Source organism: Meles meles, chromosome 8 (genome assembly GCF_922984935.1).
Source record: "Meles meles chromosome 8, mMelMel3.1 paternal haplotype, whole genome shotgun sequence".
Classification (NCBI taxonomy): Eukaryota; Metazoa; Chordata; class Mammalia; order Carnivora; family Mustelidae; genus Meles; species Meles meles.
This window is the reverse complement of record NC_060073.1, coordinates 5,712,550-5,737,938: the sequence shown is the minus strand read 5'-3', so window position 1 is coordinate 5,737,938 and position 25,389 is coordinate 5,712,550. Positions and strand designations below refer to the sequence as shown.

The following is a 25,389-nucleotide window of genomic DNA, read 5'->3' as shown; positions in this document are numbered from 1 at the left end:
CATTCCTGGGGAGGACTGCCGGCCGGTCGGACGTCTCGCCTGTCGCTGGAGGAGAGGTCCCGGCTCCCCGGGAAGGCGGCTGCGGCGACAAAATGAAGATATTCGTGGGAAACGTCGATGGGGCGGATACAACGCCAGAGGAGCTAGCAGCCCTCTTCGCGCCCTACGGCACGGTCATGAGCTGCGCCGTCATGAAACAGTTCGCCTTCGTGCACATGCGCGAGAACGCAGGCGCGCTGCGCGCCATCGAGGCTCTGCACGGCCACGAGCTGCGGCCGGGGCGCGCGCTCGTGGTGGAGATGTCGCGCCCACGGCCTCTTAACACTTGGAAGATTTTCGTGGGCAATGTGTCGGCTGCGTGCACGAGCCAGGAATTGCGCAGCCTCTTCGAGCGCCGCGGACGCGTCATCGAGTGTGACGTGGTGAAAGGTAACGCGGGGGCGCGCGGGGGCGGGGGCGCGGGCGCGCTCTGGGCACTCTGCTTGTTAGCCACGCCCCTTTCCCGGGGGTCGGTCACCGCGCGGTTGGGGAGGGTGGGGAAGTCCGCGGGAGCGAGGCCGGAGGTGTTGGGGGCGCGCTGGGTAGAGCCACCCTCCTCCCTTGCGGACAAGTACCATTCTCCAGATGGGAGGAAGCGGCTCTGGGTGGGTTCGGCGGCCGATGTGAGCCGAGCTACGGGGCCGGGGACGCGCCTGAGAGACTTGCGAGTGTACCGGGGGCGCGTCTTCCACTTGTCTCCTGGGCCTGGCACCGAGCGGAAATTGGGAAGTGACGGGCACAAGCCGGATCATGGAGCGGGGAAGATTTCGCCACTTCCCCACTTTCTCTCCAGACGTCGGTCAGAGAGCAAGGGAAGAGGGAAAAGGTGGGGGCTGACGCCCCAAGGCCACCCTCGTGTTCCCTCCCGATGAATGCTCCCGAGCGGAAGGTAACGGGGCCCTTGGACGTTTCTCGGGCTGGGATCTTTTAGCTTTGTGTGGCATGGGTCTACTCACTCGTGGGTGCAGGAGGGGCCCCTTCCAAATCACTTTGGCATTTCAGTATCGTTAGGTGGGTTAGGTGTGGCAACGCTATTTTCCAAGTCCCTCAAACTTGGGTTTTTTTACTTTGGGCTCGATTTTACATCTATAAACTGGAAACCCGGACCTTTCGAATGTGGAAGGAGGCTTGTTTTATGAAGGCCTCTCTTCCTTAACCTTTACCTGCCAGCCTATGCCCTTGGGACTGTGTTCTTTTATAAGGTCGGTGATTTTGCAAGGGGGCGTATACTCTGGCTGAGGAGGACATTGAGAGGCGTGTGTGAGGGGTCTTCGTTAAACATCGGCAAAACAAATTTACTTGCTTTTTGTCTTTGCTGGAGTAGTCTGATCCTTAGGGTAGATCCTTGGTTGGCCTTTGAGAAAAATGTATCACTAATTTAGGCCCGACTTCCTTTTTGGGATCCAGTGTTGACTGTTGTAGTCTAGGTTTCTATCCCGTAAGTTCTGTTTCCTTTATGTTGGCAAGGTTTGTTGGGATAGCCCTTGTGTATGTGGCCAGTTTCTGTTCCCCTTGGGAACAGATCGGAGTTAACTTTGCCATCCTCAGGGATGCAGCCTGGGGGAGCATCTGATGCCCTACTCTGGGTGTTGGATTCATACCTGCCCTTAACCCTGTGTGAAAAGTTTAGGGGATAGGAAATAAATGGGTGCAGGTGCTTATTTCCACCAAGACACTTCATTTGCTCTCTTGGAAAGGTGTATCTTTTGGGCCATTCTTTGTCTTTTTTGTAACTGGGAAAGTGTGAAGGGTCTAGTCTCCACTGCTAGGAGCAATTCCTTGTTTTGCGTTAATATCGCATTCTGTTTTCCTGAACTCAGGTTATGCAAGTCTACAAATATACAAAATCAAGCTTTCCTGCTGGTGCTCTAAGGGAGGCTCTGTGGTGCATTGATTTTTGTTTTTGTTTAGAGTTTAAGAGTAGGAAGGACTTTAGATTGGGCATCTGGCCAGGAAATGGATGGGGGTACATGACTCATTATGAGAGTTCTGTGTTTAATTGATGTACCAAGTTTCCTTTGTGGTTCTCAGGCAACGTGCCTACTATATTGGGAATCTAGAAACTAGCATCTGAGGGGACAGACAGTCTCCATGGAACTCGTTGGTCAAGAACTTGCTTTCAGGTGGTAGAGAAACCAAAAATTTGCCTTGATTCGCTCTGGACTGAGACCAAGTGACAGTGGCGGGGAGGGTGAAGTGGATAATAGCATGTGGTTTATAGAACTGGCTGACTTCTAGTGAGAAAGCGAAAGTTATGTCTATTATCCTTTTGTAAACATTCAGTTAGCAGAAATGTGTTAATTACATCAAGGAGTAGTGGTTAGCTGTTATTTGTAGTTACCCTGAAGTACCAGAGGTCCTGATACACTTTGATGTAAGAGACTCTGGGAAAGATTAGACTGTCACATTCTCCACTGATGCTTTTCTGTCTCTCTGAGGTGAAAGAAAGTGAAGTTTTAAGTGGGGAATGTGGCAGAAGAGACTGGCTCTGGCTTTATAAACACGAATTTCTTGGGTTGGGAATGGGGCATTCGATGATCGAGTCTTTTGATGTTGGGCTGTGGGGGTCTTTGAAAAGCACAGAAGCTTGGGGTTGCACAGCAAACCAGTTCTGTTTTATTTCACAGAGGAAAAACATAGTTGCCTGGTTACCCTTGAAGCTTAGATATGATTGGATTTACAGAGCAAAAATCTCCATAGCGACAGGGATTGTAACTACTGTCCACAGGTCACATTCTATTGGGTGTTCAGAAATGAAGTATGAGAGTTGCTGACAGCTTTAGGAACCATTTAGGCTTCAGGGGAGGTCTGTAAGGCAGAAGAGGAAATGGTTTCCTCTGTTCTTTTTGTTTTGTTCTTGTGTTTTTTGTTTTTGTAGGGGGGCTCTTTTACCCTCCTGTAACAAATCTGTAGTTTAAAGTAAAGAGATTTCCACTCTTCGCAGGATAGGAAAACTCATTTTTCTAGATTCTCTTAACTTTGGTGCTAGAGGAATTGTGATGCCACCAGACCGGTCTGTGGGTGATCTGTGTGAAAGATTGTTCGCTAGTGCCTTTAAATGCAGTGGATTTCTTTCAGAAATTACTATTTCTTGAACTAGCTCTTCAGGCAGATGGGTCCTGGAGTTCTCTAGATTTCTGGTTTTACATCGTCCTAGGATTAAGTGGGTTCCTGGGCATCTTTGATATGGCTGGGTTTTGGTTTGGCTGCTGGCTGTGATAGGTTAAGCCCTGATGTCATTGAATCAGCTGTAAAACCAAGTTACCCATCTCTTTATAATGCAAGGCTTAGGAACTTTTTGGTATTAATTGGTTTTAAGTGTATTTGATGGCTTTTTAAAAAATCAGTGATAAAAATCAGTGATATAACTTATCTGGGCAGTCGTTTGAATTCTACATGTGAAATCCCAGGTTTCAGATTTCGACTTGGTCGGTTTTTTAACAAAACCCAGCAAAATAGGGAGTAGACAGTGGGAGGTCCTGTTGCTGTTGTAAACCATTTGGAGTTTTTGTTGGGTGTTTTTCCTACCTTGTTCTAGTCTCAGGAATCTGCTGGTGGATTAGCCAGGATTATAATACCATTCATTAATATTTTCTCAAAGCGCCTGGAGATTTTTTCATTTCTCTTAATCTGCTTACAAGCTCCCATTTTTTGCTTCACAGTTGCATTCTCTGGAGGGTCAGCCAAGCCTGTTTTTTAAGGAGATCTCTGACCATTAGTATCTATTTTTAACTGCCTTTACCCAGAGTGGAGGTGAGAGACCATAGGGACAGTTCTAGTACCCTGTGGCTAAACCAAAAGGAACACTTGCCTAAATTGGTAGGTGAGAAATCAGGTTCTGATCATGGGGGTGTGAGGATTGAGAGTTGTGATGGTTCATTTTGTTTTTTTATCGTCTCTGGCAGGTTCTAAGTTTGCATATACAAATGTTATGGTAGCTCTTGTTTTTTATTATTAAAAATAAAGGAAAGTGTTCTGTAGGGAGAGAAGCTTATGGTTATTTCTAGACTTAAATAATCATCACAATTCTTTATTATCATATAGCTATTTGTATTTTGCAAGGCACTTTTATTATTTGAATCTTAAATAATCATCACAATTCTTTATTATCATATAGCTATTTGTATTTTGCAAGGCACTTTTATTATTTGAATCTCCTAACTCTGAGGTGGGTAGGACAGATTTGGCAAGTCAGTGATACTTGGGTCTATAACTGAGACTTTTAAGTGCCTAACCCAGGAGTCCTTGTGCTGTACCATACTTCTGATTTGTACCTGTTAATTACATTTTTATTTTCATTCGTAAGAGATGCAGGTTGGTGGCATGCCTCACATTAAGAAAAATTGACTTGCTCTCTCAGAGCAGCTAGAGAAGGGCATCCCAGTATGAAAGTTTCTAGAAATTAGAGGACACTTATTTCAAGGCTATTTAAAAGGATTTCTTATCTTCAAGAATGGAATTTTAGTGATTTCACCCAGGTAGTTCTTCATTTCCTGAACTAATGTGAGAGAGATGGCATCCAGGTACTTAGTACTTAAGTAGTCACAGATTCAGATGGGTTTAAGTGCATGGCTTTATCTCCCATGAGCTTGATCTTGTCATTGTTTTTCATATCTTGCTTGTACCTTTGTGGTTTGTGAGTTTGAGCATGAATAAGAATTTCTTCCCACTCCTCCCCCTTCTAATCTAAAATTGTCTCCTTCTGTGTGGTAGCTGAGAACTTTGAGATCAGCGTCCTGTCTTGAGTTTGTATCCCACCATGGCTCATTCAAATCCTGAATGAGGACCTCAAGGGTAACCTGCTTAGCAGAGCCCACAAGCTGCATAATTGCAGCTTCTCACCTTGAGTCTAGGAAACCAGATCTTCCCTGTAAACAGCCGCCCTGTGAACCAGGAGTCCAAGGGTTAAGGTGTATTTCTGTCCTTTGAAGAGAAACAAGTAGAGGATATTCTGTAGCTTGGGGGAGGGCGCTTGGGCCTGAACTCAGCCAAGAGGCTTGGTTTCCATTCCCATACCTCACTGGCTTACTTACATGCGTTCCAGCTTCTGTTGTAAGTTAAAAGTTCTAGTCACGTTACACAGTTCTGCCTTACACATTGACTTCTCAGGGATAGATGGGTAGTGAGGGGGCACAGAAGAACTGGGATTCTGTTCCTGGCCCTAATAAGTTTTGATTTAGGGCAAGCCATATAAATATTCTCTGAGTATGTTTCCCCACCTGTAAAGTAGAGATCATGATCTTTTGCTCTGCCTGCCTCACAGGATTGTTGTGAGGCCCAGATGAAGGCCCTTGCGTGGAAGTACTCTGAGAAAGGGGGAGATCACGTTGGAGGAATTTCAGGAAGTGTGCATTGCAGTCTAGCTCTCTTGCTTTAATTGGACCCTGGGCTGAGACATGGGTCGTGTTAAGACAGTGGTCATTTCCAGTGTTTCAGAGTTAAGCTTCAAAGGTGAGCAGTAGTGTTTGGTGACCTTGGGTTAGAGAACACTAAATAATTGAGTGATCCAGGAACCCTTTCTGTGTTTTGTCTGGTGGTTTACACTTACAGGAGTCGGAAAGATTTTCATCCTGTGTTACAGTTCATCTTTGCTCTTTCTTCTCTCGCCAGAAACTTGAGTGAAGTTGCAGGGGGAAAGGGGAGAATGGGGAGACGGCCATAGGGAAAGGTGACTGCTTGGGACAGTCGGAAGCTTTGTTATATGGGAGCCATGTTTCCTGACATACTCTTGGAGAGGAGGGTTTGGAGGCCTGGAGGTAGCTGGCAACAGCTGGGTGCTGTTGTGTGTCCAGTTTGGGACCCATCAGGTAGCATGCCCTGCCCCCCTAATTGCTAACCCTCTGTCTGCTGCTTTATCAGACTACGCGTTTGTTCACATGGAGAAGGAAGCAGATGCCAAAGCCGCCATCGCGCAGCTCAACGGCAAAGAAGTGAAGGGCAAGCGCATCAACGTGGAACTCTCAACCAAGGGTCAGAAGAAGGGGCCCGGCCTGGCTATCCAGTCTGGGGACAAGACCAAGAAACCAGGGGCTGGGGATACGGCATTCCCTGGAACTGGTGGCTTCTCTGCCACCTTCGACTACCAGCAGGCTTTTGGCAACAGCACTGGTGGCTTTGATGGGCAAGCCCGTCAGCCCACACCACCCTTCTTTGGTCGCGACCGCAGCCCCCTGCGCCGTTCACCTCCCCGAGCCTCGTATGTGGCTCCTCTGACGGCCCAGCCAGCCACCTACCGGGCCCAGCCCTCAGTGTCGCTGGGAGCTGCCTACAGGGCCCAGCCTTCTGCCTCTTTGGGTGTCGGCTATCGGACTCAGCCCATGACAGCCCAGGCAGCCTCTTACCGCGCTCAGCCCTCTGTCTCCCTTGGGGCCCCGTACAGGGGCCAGCTGGCTAGCCCTGGCTCCCAGTCTGCTGCAGCTTCCTCGCTTGGCCCATATGGTGGAGCCCAGCCCTCGGCCTCGGCCCTCTCCTCCTATGGGGGTCAGCCAGCTGCGGCTTCCTCGCTCAACTCCTATGGGGCTCAGGGTTCGTCCCTTGCCTCCTATGGTAACCAGCCATCCTCTTACGGCGCGCAGGCTGCCTCTTCCTATGGGGTTCGTGCGGCTGCCTCCTCCTACAACACCCAGGGAGCAGCTTCCTCCCTAGGCTCTTATGGGGCCCAGGCAGCCTCTTACGGGGCCCAGTCTGCAGCCTCCTCACTAGCTTATGGGGCCCAGGCAGCTTCTTACAATGCCCAGCCCTCGGCCTCTTACAATGCCCAGTCTGCCCCGTATGCTGCACAACAGGCTGCTTCCTACTCTTCCCAGCCGGCTGCCTATGTGGCACAGCCAGCTACAGCTGCTGCCTATGCCAGCCAACCAGCTGCCTACGCTGCACAAGCCGCTACCCCAATGGCTGGCTCCTATGGGGCCCAGCCGGTTGTTCAGACCCAGCTGAATAGTTACGGGGCTCAAGCATCAATGGGCCTGTCAGGCTCCTATGGGGCTCAGTCAGCTGCCGCGGCCACTGGCTCCTATGGTGCTGCAGCTGCCTATGGGGCCCAGCCTTCTGCCACCCTGGCAGCTCCGTACCGCACTCAGTCGTCAGCCTCATTGGCTGCTTCCTATGCTGCCCAGCAGCATCCCCAGGCTGCTGCCTCCTACCGTGGCCAGCCGGGCAATGCCTACGACGGGGCAGGTCAGCCGTCTGCAGCCTACCTGTCCATGTCCCAGGGGGCCGTTGCCAACGCCAACAGCACCCCGCCGCCCTATGAGCGTACCCGCCTCTCCCCACCCCGGGCCAGCTACGACGATCCCTACAAAAAGGCTGTCGCCATGTCGAAAAGGTACTGTATGCCCCCCCGCCTCTGCCCCCAGCTGGGGCTTAGGGCAAGGGGCTGAGGTTGGCATGGGAGGGAAACTGGAGCCATTGGCCCCTCCTTTGGTCTTCACTCCTCTACTCCCATGGGATGTCCAGAGGCTGAGGGGGTTGATGTCTGTGAACTTTTCTGGTCACCAGGGTTCAGGTGGAGCATTAGTGCTCAGCCTGGGGTGGTACCAGCTAGTCAGGCTGGGAAAAGTGTCACCTGTCTAGGCTAGCCCAAGTGCCATTGGAGCTACTGCCTGCAGGATTGTGGCCCACAGCCTTTCCCACCGTCTCAAGGATCCTTAAGCCTGTTACGTGGTTGTCCTGGCTTTGGTGGGGTGGGTTTGAAAGAGTAGTCCCTTTGGCACTCACTGGCTGAAGGCAAGGTGTATGAGGTGCGTCCACTCTTTGGGAAGTTGGGGACCTTGCTTTCGTCCGCCGTTCTGTTGATAAACAACCAAGGTCTTTCTGTGCAGGGCCCAGGGGGGATAGTTTGTTTGTGGTTTGGGAATGTAGACCAAATCCACCTTGGCCAGTTGAGAAGGGAGGGCTTCGGTGGTGGGCTTGGTTTCCCACTGAGTTGAATCAGGCTTGATTTCTTGCCCTGGATAGGGTGATGAGCCTTCTGACAAAATCGTGTTTGTTGGAGACCAATCTGATCACACCCTCCCTATCCCCATTGGCATCTCCCCCATGCCCACCTGGAGCCCTCCCCTCAATTGTCTCATTCACCAACTGTCTTCTTCTCTCGACTAGGTATGGTTCCGACCGGCGTTTAGCCGAGCTCTCTGATTACCGCCGTTTATCAGAGTCGCAGCTTTCGTTCCGCCGCTCGCCGACAAAGTCCTCGCTGGATTACCGTCGCCTGCCCGATGCCCATTCCGATTACGCACGCTATTCGGGCTCCTATAATGATTACCTGCGGGCAGCTCAGATGCACTCTGGCTACCAGCGCCGCATGTAGGGCCATCCTGGGATGGGGCACCACAGGGAGGGAAGGAGAGGAAAGGTGGGGTAGGGTGCAGACCCAGGTTATAACCACTGGCCCATACCTCTCCCGTTTGCGGTTTTTCATCCCCTCTATGCTGTGGGCCTTCCCCAGGAGATGATCCTTTTGAGTGTTCGGCAGTAACCTACTTTGTTCCTTCGCCTCAGCAGCAAATCTTGCTACTGGCTCTAGATCTGCGGTTTCCCCTCTCCCCTGCTTCCCATCTCCCAGGATGGGAATTTTCTTTTACGTTTTTATTTTTTCCTGGCTCCCTTTTATTTTTGTGCGCGATATTTAAGGTCGTCTGGATGGGGAAGCAACCTGCAGCTGAGGTCGGCGGCGCCTTTTTCTTTTTAGATGTGAGGGAGGCCAGGAAAGGGTTAGCTTAACCATTTCCTGTGCACCAAGCTGTGCCAGCAGTCCAGGGGGCCCTGACTTTGTCCCTCTATGGACTGTGTTGAGACTGAGTTCCTGTCGGGGCAGTCGGTTGGTATACGTCCAAATCCCTACTGTCCCCCCGATGTTACAGCTGATGCTGAGTGGCACAGTCCCACGTCCCCATCTCCCCAAGTAGGTGGTGTTAGAAAACCTTGATTTTTTTTTCCCTTTTGTATGGACTACAAATAAAACTTGGGGCAATTTGCAGTTTGGAAACCTGGTTGTCATTGTCTTGATTGCACTCAGTTTCAGAGGAGCCAGTTTGACATCCAGGAAGTCATGACAGCGAAGGGAAAGGCAGCTGGAGAACCCCAGGGCTGATAAGGAAAGGGGTTTGAATGTGGGAATTAGTGATTTTCCTGCTGCCCAGAGGGATACAGGTCATCGTTGGCCTGCTGGTCTGCCATCTTTAGGACTGGAGAGTCCAGACCAAGTTGCTTGGACTTTCTCAGCCCTTAACTTGAATTGATCACACCAACGTGCAGTGAATTTATTGCCTGTTTTCCCCTAACTTATCTCCAGGTCGGAAACAACCTGTGCTCCAGCAGGGTGGCTCTGGGCTATGGCTTCTCAAGTGAGAAGTGGGGAAGTGAACTGCTTTGGTGCTTAAAGTCTAGAGGATTCTCCAGAGGGTGGGCTTGAGTGCTGAAGCTGGGACCCAGAAGGGAGCCAGTGGTGGGGTAGGGGTGATGTCAGTGTCTGGTACTTCCCTGTGGTTAGAGAAAGGAGGAGCAGGGACAATCGGAAGCAGGTCTGGGGAATCTGGCTAGAGACCCGGTATTCCGCCTGTTGAACATCACCATGGAGCGTCCTTCCTGCGTCCTGCCAACTTCTGCCGTAATAGTGCCCTGAGACTCAACTTCCCTTATCTCCATTTGTTGGGGTTTCTAAATGTTTTCTTGCTGGGTTTATAGTTGAAGGTGTCCTCACAGACTGGGAAGGGGGTGAGGTACAAGCATAACCCAAGAAGGGATGTTGGGTTAGGGTGAGGAATTGAAGATTCTTTCTATACTTGAATTCTGGGATGGATGGGTGGGGGGTGAGGGGGCGTTGAGAGGGCCTGGGCAAAAAAAAAAAAAGAAAAAGAAAAGTTCCAGCCACGGACCAGATGGAAGTTTGGGCTTACTAATAATGAGTGAATGGAAGAAAACTGGCTGGGTAGGAACCTGCTGATGTTCCTTTGGGAAAGGGGGCTTTAGGCGTTGGATTATGGGAGCCTGCTGCGGCAAGGCGATTTGGGGGAGTTGTCCGTCAAATCAGGTGGAGTTCAGGTGGGTTCTTTTCTGCCTCTCACTGGCTTCTCGTGAATTCGCCTGAGACAGAGTGGCTTCCCCCGGATGTTCTCTTCCCTCTGCCCAGTGGGCAAAAGTATATAATCTTTATAACCATGAGCTCTTGTGTATGCTGACTGTAATTTCAGGGGGTTACTGGGGCCATAGCTCTTGTCCTTGCTTCTCTTTTTGCTCACTGCTTTGCCTCCAGGTGCTTTGCTGTTCCTTTTCATCTCTTTACAGGACTGGGAGGGGGAGTTCGATAGGTTTCTTGTCACTTTTCTGCAGGGAGGGTGGGGTGATCTGAGGGTCAAGCTAACAAGCTTAGCTCTGATTATTACTCTGGAAAATAGAGGGTTGGTTGATTACAAGGGCTGTGATTGTGGCTTGTGTATTTGTAATATTTCTTTGTCATGTGGCTTTCTGTCTTCCTTTTTTCTCCAGTGAGAGTTCTGCCACTACCCTAATCCCAAGGTTCCTGTAAAAAAACAGCTGAAGGTGCTCTTGGGGCCAGCATTCTTTATTGCAGCCCACATTCTTCAGAGTGACCTGGCCCTTGATGCCTAAAGACTGGCATCTTTAGGTCCTGATGCCCTTGCTGCCTCAGCCCTCGGGTTTTTCGTTGTTAAGTAGAAGAGGGTGCAAAGCTAAATCGTGTCATTCTCTTTCTTGCAGATTGTTTTAAAGTTCCCTTCCTCTTTTATTTAAAATATGCCACCTGTGTTAATTCTATAGCCCACTCCTTATACTTGGCTTTTTGCGGATTTCTGAGTTCCTGGGTCCTGTAACTTGGAGGTGGTTGGGTTGAATGAATGGGAGGACAGACATACTATGTGTGCTTTGGAATAAGAGGGTGGGGCATGTGGGCTCCCAGTGTTTTCAGATTTTTGCACTTCTGCATCTGTTACCTCTACAACTTGGCCTTCATTGGAGAAGTTTAAGATGATTTATTCCTGGAACAAGATCACATAGGGGCTTCCGGCCTTGTCAGTCTGCTCCCTTCTGAGGTTTGGACTTTGTTTCAAATTCTGCCTGGGGTAGGCCTGGAGCCCCATCCCTTGTACTGGAGGCAATGGGAGTGTCACTGCGACTGGGTCAGCCTCTCGGTAGGCTGCTGTTGTAGTTACGCACATCAGTGAAGCTCTGCGAGTGTCTGCACAGACTGTTGGTTCTCCAGTCATTTTGCGCTTTCCAGCCACGTAAGCTGACCATAACGGGATGACTGAGGTCATAATGAAAACAAATTTCCTAGATTTATGGACTGTATCTAATAATAGAGAAGAAAAGGTGGAGAGCAGGTGAGGGCTGCCTGGGTGGCTCAATTGGTTAAGTAAGCGTCTGCCTTGGGCTCAGGTCATGATCCCACAGTCCTGGGATCGAGTCTCCGGCGTTGGGCTCCCTGCTCAGCAGGGAGTCTGCTTCTCCCTCTCTCTCTGACGTTCCCCACTGCTTGTGCTCCCGCTCTCTCAAATAAATAAATAAAATCTTTTTAAAAAGATGAGCAGGTGAAATATTTATATTCACCTAAATTTTATAGCTACCTTTAGAGAGATCATAAAAGGGGTTTTCCAAGAATAAAAAGTTTTTAATATTATTTCAAATAGCTCTAAATCATTTGAAATATTGTGTGTTTATAGTACTGGAAACAACACTGTTGAAGTAGCTGAGCCCTTGGGCTGACCTTGAATTTATAATATGGGGAGGCAGGACCTATCTCAGCGAACTAGTTACAGTTAATAAACAATACTAGGGTAGTGGAAGATAAGAGGCACTTCGACTAGTTACAACTTTCTGGAAATAGGATCTGTTCGGTTGGAAAACTGACTTGGTACAGAGAGAATGACTAAGGGTGTTGACTCTAAAACCAGGTTTCCTGAGTGGGAACGGCTGCCTTTAACTTAACTAAGCAGCTAATCCGGTGGTACACTGTTTCTGTCACTTAGCTTTGTGATCTTGGTCGCGTCAGGAACTCTGCCTGTTTTTTCATCTATAAAATGAAGAGAATAGCGAACATTTATTGAACACTTACTAAGCATCATTAAAAGTGCATTTCATACAGGAATTTCATTTGATCTTCATTGATATCCAAGTGCCATTTAAGATTTTTAAATCTCTTTTATAAATGGGGAAGTTGAGGCTGTAGGTTAAATAACTAAAAAAAAAAATTCTCAGAAAGTAGATCAAGGGATTGAATCAGTATTTTGAATTGAACTGTCCAGGACTTTGCTTGTAATCATTATAATACTTGGAAGGATTAGATGAGAACATGTGACAAGTGTAGGGCCTCGTATATAGCCACTGCTCCTTAAGCGCTAGCTCTCTCACAGACAGGAGTTAGAACCTTCTGGAGAGATTGGGGTGGCCTAGTGGAACACACATCTGAGCAAAGGACTTTGGATGTAGGTGTGAGTGCAGCACGTATGAATCCGTGAAGCTGGATTTTGTGAATGAGTGGTACTAGGAGTGAAATAGGACACGGACCACACCAGCTTTTGTCACTTGCAGTCTCAGACAACACTTCAGTGTCCTGAGATCAGATTCTCTTTGGGTGTGGAAAAGCAAGGTATGGGGTAGGAAACCTGCAGAAACAGTAAGGGGAGGGTAAGAGGGTGTAGCTGCCAGTGGGATTGGAGGTTTAGGAAGCTTGCTTGACTGGCCTAGTCAGGGAAGGCTAATCTGGACATCCCTGGAGAATACTGATTTTTAATTTGAGCTCTTGTTAAACCAGTAACTCGTTTCTGGGTAGCAGCCAGAGTTTAACATGTATAAATTATATATGTTCACCCCTAAGGGTGTGAAAGTAGTAGATTTATTTATTCACATTTGAATGGTTTTCACTGACATCAGTGTTTCACCCTTAAGTTTGGATTTTTCCTTTATTGCTCTTTCAAGAGTCCAGGCTCCAGGTACTTCTGTCTTTTCGGGTTATGCAGTGAGAATGTGTATTTATGCTTGGCTGTGACAGATACCAGCTGTCTAGATGACTTCCGACAAGTCGCTTTTCTTTTAGGTGCTTGGTAACTCGATCAGCAAATTAAGAATCACCCAAGTAGCACCTAAAGTGTTACTGGACAAGGTGCTTTTAAAACTCTGCATTCAATCCTATTTTCATAGTTGGGTTGGTAAAGTAGAGGATTTGGACCAGATGTTTTAAATTTGTAAACCTTAATGGTTTTTAAGGGATGAATATTAAGCTGCCTTAGTGCTCAATACAATAGAGATGGATAGATGAATATCAGTATGGAGATGCTTGATCTACAAACAGATGTTTCTACCTAAAGCTTCATTTTTAGCATGTGTCAAGCATGCTGTAGCATAGGTTACCCCCTGGCTTTTGAGCACCTGCTTTTTCTGTTTGAGGGAGACTGGAGAGCATACTAGGTAATAGGGGTAAAAACAAGTAATAGGTAATAGGGGTAAAACCAAGTAGGTTTTGGAAATAAGGGCGAATGGTCTTAAACTGATACTGACTGAAAATTCGAAGTATTTCTCCTTTTGGTTTCCAAGAAGTCTTGCATTCGTTCACCTCTGTGTTAACTTAGTCAACAAATAATTGAGTGCCTGCCATGCTCCAGGTGCATTTAACACTGACGATAGAGTAAAGAAGAAGTAAAGGTCCCTGCCCTTGAACAAGTATTTGATGAGGGAGGGGGGGAAAGGTAGAAATGGAACGAACGAATAGAATTTCAAGTGGTGGTAAGTATTTGGAAAAATAACATGAAGTCATGGCATGGAGTTCCAAGGTAGGGGTGGGGTAGGGGGATGAGGTGGCCACCAAAGGACCTGGGGAAAGAACATTCCAGCCTGAATGAACTTGGAACAAAAAGGCCAGTGTACGGGAGCATAATTGGGGTTTGGGGTGTGTGGAGTGGAGCACTGTGTGTGTCGGGGTGGGGGTTGTTAAGGAGATTGGGAGATTCTGGCAAGAACCTGATCAGGCAGGGTGAGTTTGACAATTTTCCAATTGCAGTGGGTTTTAAGAATCAGGTGATGATTTAATGTGCTTTTACTGAGTTGGTGGTGAGCTTGCAAAATGAAACCTGTGATTACTCCACCTTAAAGGCTTTCAGAAGGTAAAAGTAATTAGATTGAGGGTGTTGAGGACAGGGTTGGGGCGGAGGCTGTGGTCTGCAAAACTGGCATGAATTGTGATCCTGAGATTATATTCCCAGTCCTCTCCACTTTGGGCCTGGAGAGATTCTTAGTTTATAGAGTGAGTGGGTCTCTTCTGCTTTGGTTATTTTGGAAGAAAGTTTATCTCCAGGGTTGTTGGGACACACAAAATTTGGAAGATCAAACAAAGGAGCTGAGAGGATTTCTATACCAGAAGTGTTTCCCTGCAGATTGAGTGCTGACCCTCATCTGATGGCTGGCCCCCTCAGAAGGGCACACACACAGCTGACTAACGTGGAATTGATTTTCTTCATCACTGATTATATGGCCTTTACTCGGTCTCAGAGTTTCAATATCAAAACCCACAATGAAAATGGACCACCATTCATGACTACACCTGTAAATGTTATATTTCGATGTTTTTAGGTCCTTTGCTCTTCCCACCCTAGAGTAAGTCTTGACCAGTTTTCCACCACTTGATTTCCTGAGTCACGTCCGGTTTAGAAACTCATTTCCATAACTTTGACTCCTTTCTTTTTATGGCCCCCAACCCCCTTTCTGGGGGCTGCGTTGGACGGTTGTATGTTATACGCAAATGTCATCTCATCCCTTGCCTCATAGATAACTCACTGCTTTTGTTTTAAGTTCTTTCATTCAGCACCTTTCCAGCTTTTAACTCTCTCCTCAAAAGCTGCCTCGCAAAGGGTCGTTGCTTGCTCGATGAATATGGGATTATGTGAAGAAGCCAAAGGATGAGAAAGAAAGATGTGATGAGGGAGCCGGACGCTCTGGAGAATGCTGTTTAGATTGTATTTTGTTTATAGCTGGATGTGATTGGGCTCCCCAGAAGGTCGGTTCTAGGAGTTTAAACCTGCAGCTCTGGCTGATGCTGCCCAATAAAATAAAACAAAAAACTTTGCTGCTCCAGTTTTTTCTCAGGGCGGGGTGGGGGCATTTTCAATCTTCAAGGTCGCACAGAGAAGCCGTTTTTCTTCATCTTGGACCCACCCCGGGAGGCTGGTTCCTCGCGGGAGCTGGTCTCAGCGCCTTCTGAGTAACGCAGCCTCCGACCGGGCCAACTTCGGGGCCGTTATAAACCAATTGAAGCCGCGCCCATTAACCGTTTCCAGAATTCCTTTCACCATCCCTGTCAGTAGTTTTGATCCGGGGGGAGCTCCGGGACTCCCAAGGGCTACGGTGTGGATTCTTGGGCAAACGAGGAGGTTGGTTCTTCAGGCGGGGACGCTTCGTTATTTTTCTTACCTGGTGTTTGGGTCTGCTAATCGTTCGTAGCATCCTGGCTGCGAGGGGTTGGTGGTTGGGAGTGTATTAGGAGAAATTTGGAGAAGGCAGAATGGGCCGGGGGAGAGTGTCAGGATGTGCACGTGTCGGTGGCAAAACGTGGAAGCTTCACAAAATTGGCGCCATGAAGCTAAAGACCGCCACACCGGGGCCTCAGCTCGCTCCGCCTAATGGCGGGCCGCACCCCGCCGGCGAAGCCCACGTTTGTAGTTCCTCCCTCACGCCGACCTCTTGCCCAATCAGTGACTTCGGCTTCGGCAGATAGGCGCTCATTGGCATTCGCATAAAAGCTCCGGGGTTACTGACGTTTCCACCTCTTCCCGGCCTCTCAGGTAATTGGCGTTGGTGGTAACCAATCAGGAAGAGGATCTGTGGGAACGCCTGCCTTTAACTTAACTGAGCAGCCAATCCGGTGGTACACTCACCTCCCCTTCTACCCAGAGTCACTGCTGCGGCCGCCGCCATTTTAGCGTTTTGTCAGAAGCGTCTGCGCCGCGAGGAAGAGGCCCTGCTGCTTTCCGTGCGGGTGAGAGACTCCAAGCCCCTTCACTGTCTTCTTTTTTTTTTTTTGGTCTTGTTAAATCTTATTTCACTTCTTTGGGCTTCAGGGTTATCGTAGTGGGGTCGGGCCTCCGCACCCGTCTCTGAGAGCAAACCTCGGTGCTGGGCATTGCGCGGTAAGCCTGAAGCAGCCCTTCCCCCACGACCTCCCCCGAGAATACTCTGCTTTCTCCCCACCTTTCCTTCTACCCGACCTGGCTCGGTTTCCTGCCTAGAGGTTTCCATAGAGATAACTGCGTTTTCCTTGGAGTCAGGAAAATTGAAACCCTTTTCTAGAATTCTTTGGGCCCCGAGACATTGTTGTCTGGCTGAAGAGTCTGAAGCCCCTTGTCAGGCCACGCATTTCCCCGTTCTGCAGGAGCTCGTAGGATGGCACCTCGGGAGAGGCGTTCTCCGCTCTTGCACTTACTGTACTTTTCCTCATGCCTCGCTCTCCGGCCCGGGTCGCCGGTTCACTGCTTCCAAAGGAAACCCGAAAACGTAGCCATTATAAGGCCCACTTTCCCGGAAATGGTGGCCGCTCCCTCGGTTGCAAGAGGAAGAGCTAATTCGTAATTTCAGTAGTCAGTTCAGCCAGCCAGTAGTTAGACCTTCGTTTTCTGACCTCACAGTGGCTAGAAAAGCCCAGTATCTCTAGCCCTGGGTGTATGCCCTCGTTTTCATTTCCATTTGTGTTAGAAGCTTCCCAACTCTTCTCAAACCCTTTGTCTGTTAGGGACCTTTTTGTTACGAATTTTCCCATTCTTTCGGGTTCTCTCTTTTGTACTGTAGTAGGCTTCCTTATTCCCACTTTCGTTTGATTGTTCTGTGGAGGCGGAGGTGGATGTGTAAGAGAAAGGAGAAAGTGGAAATATTCGCTAGAGTTTTTTGTTTTGTTTTAATTGACGTTAGCTTTAGGTCTTTTGTTAGAAATTTTGTTTCTTCCCGTGCAGGCTGTGTCGAGATGGTGAAGCTGTTCATCGGAAACCTGCCCCGGGAGGCCACAGAGCAGGAGATCCGCTCCCTCTTCGAGCAGTATGGGAAGGTGCTGGAATGTGACATCATTAAGAACTACGGCTTTGTGCACATAGAGGACAAGACGGCGGCCGAGGATGCCATCCGCAACCTGCATCACTACAAGCTGCACGGGGTGAACATCAACGTGGAAGCCAGCAAGAACAAGAGCAAAACCTCCACCAAGTTGCATGTGGGCAACATCAGTCCCACCTGTACCAACAAAGAGCTTCGGGCCAAGTTTGAGGAGTATGGTCCAGTCATTGAATGTGACATCGTGAAAGATTATGCCTTCGTACACATGGAGCGGGCGGAGGATGCAGTGGAGGCCATCAGGGGCCTTGACAACACAGAGTTTCAAGGTGAACCACCCTCTTTGGGAAGAGGGCTGAACACAGGCTATGTGCAGAAAATAGGTTGCATAAGTAAAGGGAGGGGTTTGGGGTAGAGATACAGTTGTTGGTGTTGACGGTGAAGCACTGTGGGTGATGCACTTAAAATGGAGAATGTATGGGATGTAGAGGCTTTACCTTAGGTCATGTCTACCACATGGCTTTAATTTGGAACCACTAAGACTCTTAGGCCTAGTAGCACAGAAATCCTTTTCCTTTGATTTCCCCAGTTATCTTGTCTTTTTTACTTTCTTTCCCTTTTCTTGGTAGAGCACATTCCATTGGTTCACTCTGAATTTGTTGCCTCAGCCCAGTATCAGCATTATATATTATTTTACATATAAAGAACCTGGTAAGAGTATCCTAAGCAACACTTTTGGGAGCAGAATCCCTGTTAAGCAACCCCCCCCCATCTCAACTCATAACTTCCCAGTAAAGATAAGTGATCACTAAATAACTAGTTTTGAGATAGCTGGTGTCTTTAAAGGCTTATCGCTCTTGTTGATTTTCTGTTATGCTTGTACCAAGAGGTTCTCTTTGGAGGTTGAGGCTACTCCAGAATAAAAGTCTGATTTTAGGAGTTTCTGAGGAGGAGATTTGGGGGCTTGGGGGCGATAATGGCAATGCCTTTTTACTCTTGGAGGGTAGACTAAACATCCTTGGTGAATAGAGCATCTAGATGGGTGTTAACCTTAGAGCCTTGGTTAGATTGTTAGTGTGCCTGGAGGGCAGCATGAGTAATGGTATGGATTGTCCCTTTATATGGGAGGTTTTATTTTTCCTTGGTTTAAGATTTGATCTCCTGTGGCAAGAGTGGCAATCGGGAAGGGTGAGTGTGGTAACCACGGTGAGTTGCTAACTATTCTCCCGCCCCTCCACCCCTCCCTTTTGTGTCCCCAGTATCAAAAAACCATTTCCTTTTGGTTGTGACTACTTCCGAGTTACAGGATGCTGCCACAACTTCTTACTACATTTTTAAAGTCTACTCCAACCTTTTTAGCCCAGGCAGGGTAGTTACTGCTTCCTTTCCTGAGTGCTCTTGTTAAGAGTCATTGCTGCTGTTTTGGTGTTTATTTCCCTTAAATTTGACCTTTCTTAGAGTTGGAGGTCTGATCATCGTTCCTCCAAGTAATGGATGCACTGTGTCGTGGGTATTGCTGTGCATTATTAAAGAAAAGTGCCACTAGTCTCTCAGGTCTAGTTTTTCTTTTTTAATTGGTAAGTTGAGAATTGTTTGTTGTCAGCAACTTTAATTGGGGTCAAGACTGCCTTTGTGGAGGGTTTGTGATATGATACCGAATTTTTGCACACTCTTCTCCACTTTAATCCAGTCATAGAATGGGTGGCTGTGCCTGCTTGTAGCAGTCACGTGTTAAGGGGAGGCCAGTGTGTAACAGTTCAGGACAGCTTATGTGGTAAGGACGGCATAACTTTTGGCATATGAATTGTAGGCTCTCTGGTGCCACTTACACTTATTTTTATTTTCACTGCTTTTCTTACTGTTAGTCATTCTCTTTAGTACTGTTCAATAGAGTTCTTTGTGTACAAGGAGTAGCAGTGTTTATTAAGGTGGTCTTTTAACCCTTTTAGTTTTTCAGTGTCCGTTGTGTTCTCTGTTGTTTGCTCTTTTAAAAGACATCAATTGTAGATATTTTTAAAGACTTTTTTTTTCCCCTCTGGCTTTGGAATTGACACATCCTTAGATCAGGGCGTTAGTTAATGACCTTTATGTTTTGAGTGTGCAAGGTTTGTTTTCTCTGGTTTTGTTAGGTGCCAAAGTGGCCCCATGGGCAAATGCCAGAGGGACATAGGTGAGCACTTTAAAACAGTTAAGTACTTAATTGGGTATCTTAGCTCTTAACTTGCAGTCTGTCTACACTTACCAGATGTAATGTTTACAGCAGGATTTTTTGGGGTAGTTTTGATCCTTCACCACCTTTCCCCGCTTCCCAGGTCTCTTAAGTTTGCATGTGAAATTGTCCATTTACCAGCTTCTGTATTGTTAGATCTAAATAGAAGACCTGTCTCTTCACTCTCCTGCTTCTGACCATTCGCTTTGACATCTGCATGTTTGGGTACATCATAGCCACTTGCATTGGAAGTTTGTGCTGGAATTTTGCTTACAAGTAAATTGGTAGATTATGTTAGCTGGAAACTTACTGTGAAAAGATTTTAAACATTAAACTTCTTGAAAAGTTTCTTTTGTGAAGTTTTCCAGATGTAGTATTTTTTTATTTTCAGAATATTATAATTTTCAGCAGAAGATAGCATTATTAATTGTGTATTTTTTTAATCTCTTGGATGCCTAGTTTAAGTAGAGAAAGTGCTTTAATCTTGTTAAAATGACTCTTGAATCCACTAATAATACTGGTTAGTCTTAGTTTTTCTCACCTTCCTTCCCGTTTTTCTTCCATGTTTTTCAAAATCTTTCTGAGAATTCAGGCATCTTGTGAATTGCCTGTCCTGTTTCCTTAGGAGGTCACTGAAGTTCGCCATCAGATTGTAAAGAATCTTTGGTGGAATGACTGTCAGGACCAGCAGTTGAAAGGACTGTGTTAAGGAGAAAGGCAGTCCTTCAGTGTGTATTTATTGTCCCTTTTCCCCCAGTTCATGAGTGTTCCAGAAATCTTGAAACTTGCTTATCATATTCAGCCACAGATCATGTTTGGGTCATATTCTCTATCAGTGGTAATTCTAGGGTCTGAATCTCTTTGATTTTGGGGTGGGGAGCTAGAGGAATGGCCTTTGCATTATCCCACTTAATCAGTCTTGGTAGTGAAGATGGGAAATGTCAGAATCTTGGAGGAGTCTTACTGTAGTTTCTTTTGACAGTGGGCCATTGTTCAGGGTAGTTTTTGTCTGCAGTGACTTGGCAAAGGATGAAGTGCTTGTTTTGGGGCACCAGCATTAAACTAGTGTTAGAGCTGAAACACTTCTTCATCTAATTGATCTTTGCCTGAAATCAAGTCATTATATTGAATTTATATAGTGGATTTTTTTTTTTTTTAACTTTTTTTTGGCAATGAATCCTGCATTAGAGTTGTCTAGGTAAAGCCATTGCTATGACCAGTGTCTGGGGTAGGGGCGCGGGCTATGATTAAGAGTGATAGCAACCCTTCTTGCGTCTGTTTCTTCAAGGCAAACGAATGCACGTGCAGTTGTCCACCAGCCGGCTTAGGACTGCGCCCGGGATGGGAGACCAGAGCGGCTGCTATCGGTGCGGGAAAGAGGGGCACTGGTCCAAAGAGTGTCCGATAGATCGTTCGGGCCGAGTGGCAGACTTTACCGAGCAATATAATGAGCAATATGGAGCAGTGCGTACACCTTACACCATGAGCTATGGGGATTCGTTGTATTACAACAACGCGTACGGAGCGCTCGATGCCTACTACAAGCGCTGCCGTGCTGCCCGGTCCTATGAGGCAGTGGCGGCTGCAGCTGCCTCTGCGTATAATTACGCAGAGCAGACCCTGTCCCAGCTGCCACAAGTCCAGAACACAGCCATGGCCAGTCACCTCACCTCCACCTCTCTCGATCCCTACGATAGACACCTGTTGCCGACCTCAGGAGCTGCTGCTGCTACAGCTGCCGCTGCTGCAGCAGCCGCTGCTGCTGTTACTGCAGCTTCCACTTCATATTACGGGCGGGATCGGAGCCCCCTGCGTCGCGCTACAGGCCCAGTCCCCACTGTTGGAGAGGGCTACGGTTACGGGCATGAGAGTGAGTTGTCCCAAGCTTCGGCGGCCGCGCGGAATTCCCTGTACGACATGGCCCGGTATGAGCGGGAGCAGTATGCGGATCGGGCGCGGTATTCAGCCTTTTAAGGCTTGAGGTGAGAGCGGTGGGGTGTCCCCTGTTCTGGTTTTGCCATCCCTCCTGCAGCCTAAAGGCTCCACTTAGGCTGCCCTGCTTGCTTGCTTTTGCTGGGTTAGGGTAAGGTTACTAGCATGGTTCACAGGCTAGGGAGAAGTCCTTAACTACCTAACTTTTTGAAATACATAAACATCCGTAGCCCTCATGGCTATTTTTCCAGGGCTCCTAGTAATGGGAGTCCATCTGATGCTATTTGTGCCTGGAAAAACAAAGAATGGTGTGCTGAATCTTGGGTCACACCTATGTGCTGTAATTGAACTGAACCTGGGACCCATATATTCAGACTGAGGTGTGCTGTTTCTCCAGAGCCTTCGTGAAATTCCTAGGTGTGCGACATTATTAAGGGTTGCAAGTTTCCTGTTCTGCTTCGTGCTATGTGAAAGGTCGGATATGACCTGTAGTAATATAAAATTGATAACTAGTTAACTAGTCGTCATTGCTTGGGTCCCAGTTACTATGAAGACTACCCAGGTGGCATCATCTTAATCTTGAAGCAGCGTTTTTCTGACATTCCTGAACAGTTCACTCCCTATGAGCTTTATAGAAAAGACTTCTTTGATGGTAAGTTGGGGCAAAGAGAAGAAAAGAGATCTTAATTTATAAAGCTTTCAACAAGGAGTCTGGGGCATAGACTCAAATCCAGCTTCTCCACTCAGCACAGATTCATTCCCTGAATAGATTGCCCACTCCATTGCTTTGTCTTTGAATCTGTCCTATAAGAGCCTATTTACTTTGCTCAGTATTTTTCTTTCTTTTTTTTTTTTTTTTAAACTGTCCCACAGTGTTATGGTGGACATCCTCACCCCTTCTTCGAGGTATATAGTATTACAAATCTGCACAAACACCAGGGTTGGGAGCTTTGCCTTAAGCAGATCACTCCCTTCATCTTCCCACTAGATACGGGCATTTAATACTCTTGAACCACCAGCTCTACCCTGAGTCCTCTGGCTTCGTCCTCTGCTCTAGAGTTTGAGCCTCATTATCCCTTTGGCTGTACTTGAGTATATTCGTTCTCATGTTTGCCAGCTTTGGGCTCTAGGTGTTGGATATTGCTGTTGCATTAAAAGGTGGTTCTCAACACCTTTTGTTTGGGGTAGTCCCCAGTGTATCCCAGACAGTACCTTCAATCCATAATTTTTTAGCGACAGGGTGAGTGACATTCTGTCATCTTTGAGTTAAGGCAGAAGGTATATGTGATTTGCCCGGGATTATAGGATAGGAAATCTCTGATAGGGCTGGAAAAGAAAGAATGATTTGATAGGTAGTTTACACACACCCTCCTCTATAGTCTTTTAGTTTTTTCACTAGGCAGAGTTGGATGCCCTCAGGTCTTAAAAGTTTGTTCAGTTGATGCTACTTTTGCCTAGACCTTGAATGATTTTTAACTTGAACCTTGGTAGTAAACCCAAATTCAAACATACTTTCGACTTTTACCCCAGAGAGCTAATTGGAACTTCTCTCTTTTTTTCTGCTCTCTAGTGATAATTTGTGATGTGGAAATAACCTTTTCTGAGGAATGCTAACATTAACTTCAAGAGAAGTGCATTGTCTTTGCTTAATTCCCTGAAAAAAGTATTCGCTATTTAAAGAAAGGCCCAGCCTGGGATTGTTTGACCTTCCCAGTTACTCTCTGGCCTTCAAGCTCTTTTTCACTTGTAGAGGTTATTGGGATACTGGGAATGGGTACAAGTAAACGTAAAAGGATTGTCAAGTTACCAGACTTCATAAAGATGTTCTTTGAAGTTTTTTAAGTAGGAAAGCCCTTTTGAGCTTTGCTGTAAAGCCCCTGTATTGTGCTCTCTTTCAGGTGGGATGTGTGTGGGCTGAAATTCCGAGCTGCGGTTGTGCATGAGAATACACCCTTCGTGGTACCCCATCTCCGGGACGTTCTCGGCTCTGTACGTTCAGTCCCTCAGGAACCGTGGACCTTAATTTACCTTGCTAAGTTCAGACCACCTCTTCCTTTCCTCCTTCCTGCCCATTTTCCCATTCTTCCTGTTCTTTAATACTTCTGTAGTTTGCCATTTATGTTCTGTTCTCCCAGCAGGCCTCATTGTGTGCAGAAACTGTGGTGGGGGTTGTGCTGTCTCCCCACCTCCTGCTTCCAGTGGGTGTTGGACTTGGGAATGACCTTGATGAGAGTGTCACTACTCCTGAGTCTTTTTGACCCAAAGGCTTGTGGCGGGTATACACATAGAGTTGGACAACTTTTTTTTTTTTTTTTTCCGGTGAAATAAATGGTTTTTCAACTTAGGGTATGTGTGCTTTGAGAGAGTTTTTGCTTGGGCTTGTGTCTGGATTCTTTATTTGTCCCTGGAAGAGAAGGGGAGGGTCAATAAGCTTGACATTGAGCTCGGGGCGAACATCCTTGCTGTTACTTTATTGTAGATAGAACTTACAGGTACAAAAGGAAAAAGAGGTCGTGTGCAGAAGAACCCAGGTAGCCTTATTCCAGTAAAGACTTCTTCCCACTAGTCCACATTGGTACTAAAACCCAACTGCTTACTAGTAGTTTTGAGAAACAGGTTTTTCCTTGTCTGCAAATCAATCATCATGCACCTCTTACTACCATTCTAACCACCCAGTCAGTACATCTAGCCTGATTTATTGCCAAGAAACAGTTCTAGGAAAAGGCAGTGTTTGAGGGAATAGGTCAGCTTTCATTTTTCATGCCATATGGAAAAATAAAGTTGTGGTTCTGTCAGCATTCTGCTGCTACTTTATGCCAGTAAGTAACTTATTTTGATGCCCTTCACCGTGTTTTTAATAGCTCCGCCAAAATCCGAAGAATACCTGAATGGTACCGCTAGCACCTTGTTAATTTGTACTTAGAAGCTTTAGAATGATAGGTACAGAAAAGGACCCAGCAGTGAGCTTTAGAATATTTAATAAGGTGCATGGGGACGAGTGCAAGAAAGCACCACGGGCTTTCCGTTCCATGCTTCTGTTGAACAGACTGTCTCCCAGATTTTTTTTCTTCTCTGTATCTTGGTGCCAGTTTTAACATAGTAAGGCATTACGTAGGGTATTTTCTAATATCATTTGTTTAATAAATATTGAGCATCTACAGTATCCCTTTAGGAAAGGTGAATTGTGATGGGAGATAGGATCTGGTATTTAGTTGAGTGAATTCTCAATTTTTCTACTTGAGGCTTCTACCTATGACTGGTTCTAACTCATAGATGGCCAAGATGGAAGTAACTCTATGTATATGACTTATAACTTACTGAATGTTTGCTCTGTATGAAACCCCATGATTGGTCATTTATGTGTTCTCATTTAATACTGCGAGCAACCATTTTTCTGTAAATTATAATGTTTGATTTCTCTTACCCTCAAAATACAAGTAACTGCTGAACGCAGAGGCTTTCTATGATTGGGAGGTCTAGTGACTAAGATGACAGTTCCAGGAAAACAGTTGGTGGAGCTAAGGGGATTAAAATTGAAAAGAGTTACGGCTTCTACAGGTAAGAAGTGGTCAATAACGAAGATTATGAGTATAGTCTAGAGTTAACTTCCCTTGCATTTGTCTCTTTTCTCTTTCTTGGCTGGGTCTGCCAGTCCCACTTCTTGGAGGGTGGTGCCTACTTTGATTCCCTTTTCTCCGAAAAGACGGACCCATCTCTCTTTGGCACTTTCATTGGTGCACCCATTGGTCTGATAGGTGGAAATTGGCAAATTTCAAAAGATGGAGACTAACCATATTCATTGCTTCAACAAATAAGTTGATATTCTGCAAGGTATTGTTGTAGGTGCTGGATATAGTTCTGGAGCTTACGGTATGGGGGGACAAAGTAATGTCAAATAGAGAATTTTGTTTAGATGTGAGTAGTGGGAGGGTTTTTTTGAGGTGATGGCATGTCAGAGTAGCTATGGAGGTAATATTTTTTTTTTTATAAAACACAGTGGTTAAAATTTTAAGGGGAGTTCTTTTTTTCAGAGCATGTCTCCCTCTAACAGCCTAAGCAGTTTTTCATGACTGTCAAAATCTGGGCTGGTTTAATGCTTCATTCCTACTGTGCTCTGTGACTATTGTTAAAAGGCAAAACTACTAACAGTGGAAAGGAATTCTAAA

The 25,389-nt window shown here is 46.8% G+C and overlaps 2 protein-coding genes across 6 annotated transcripts; both read left to right on the top strand.

The window, feature by feature from the left end:
* Window positions 1-15,962, top strand: RBM14 (RNA binding motif protein 14). Of its 3 annotated transcripts, none has more exons than XM_046017136.1 (3): window positions 1-429; window positions 5,899-7,363; window positions 8,140-15,821. In XM_046017136.1, exons 1-3 carry the CDS (start codon window positions 93-95, stop codon window positions 8,345-8,347), a joined length of 2,010 nt encoding a protein of 669 aa, XP_045873092.1. In that variant the 5' UTR covers window positions 1-92; the 3' UTR covers window positions 8,348-15,821. The 3 variants fall into 3 exon arrangements, with proteins under 3 accessions (XP_045873092.1, XP_045873093.1, XP_045873094.1); XM_046017137.1 differs by having other exon boundaries at window positions 5,899-6,009; window positions 8,140-8,306; XM_046017138.1 differs by lacking the exons at window positions 5,899-7,363; window positions 8,140-15,821 and adding an exon at window positions 15,828-15,962.
* On the top strand, window positions 15,884-23,568 carry LOC123949596 (RNA-binding protein 4). 3 transcript variants are annotated; one of them, XM_046017140.1, is made up of 5 exons: window positions 15,884-16,021; window positions 16,989-17,411; window positions 20,580-20,658; window positions 20,989-21,273; window positions 23,122-23,568. In XM_046017140.1, the coding sequence occupies exons 2-4, from the start codon at window positions 17,000-17,002 to the stop codon at window positions 21,263-21,265; spliced, it is 768 nt and encodes a 255-aa protein (XP_045873096.1). In that variant the 5' UTR covers window positions 15,884-16,021; window positions 16,989-16,999; the 3' UTR covers window positions 21,266-21,273; window positions 23,122-23,568. The 3 variants fall into 3 exon arrangements, with proteins under 3 accessions (XP_045873096.1, XP_045873095.1, XP_045873097.1); XM_046017139.1 differs by having other exon boundaries at window positions 20,580-21,273; XM_046017141.1 differs by lacking the exons at window positions 20,580-20,658; window positions 20,989-21,273.
* Window positions 23,569-25,389: the final 1,821 nt, after the last annotated feature.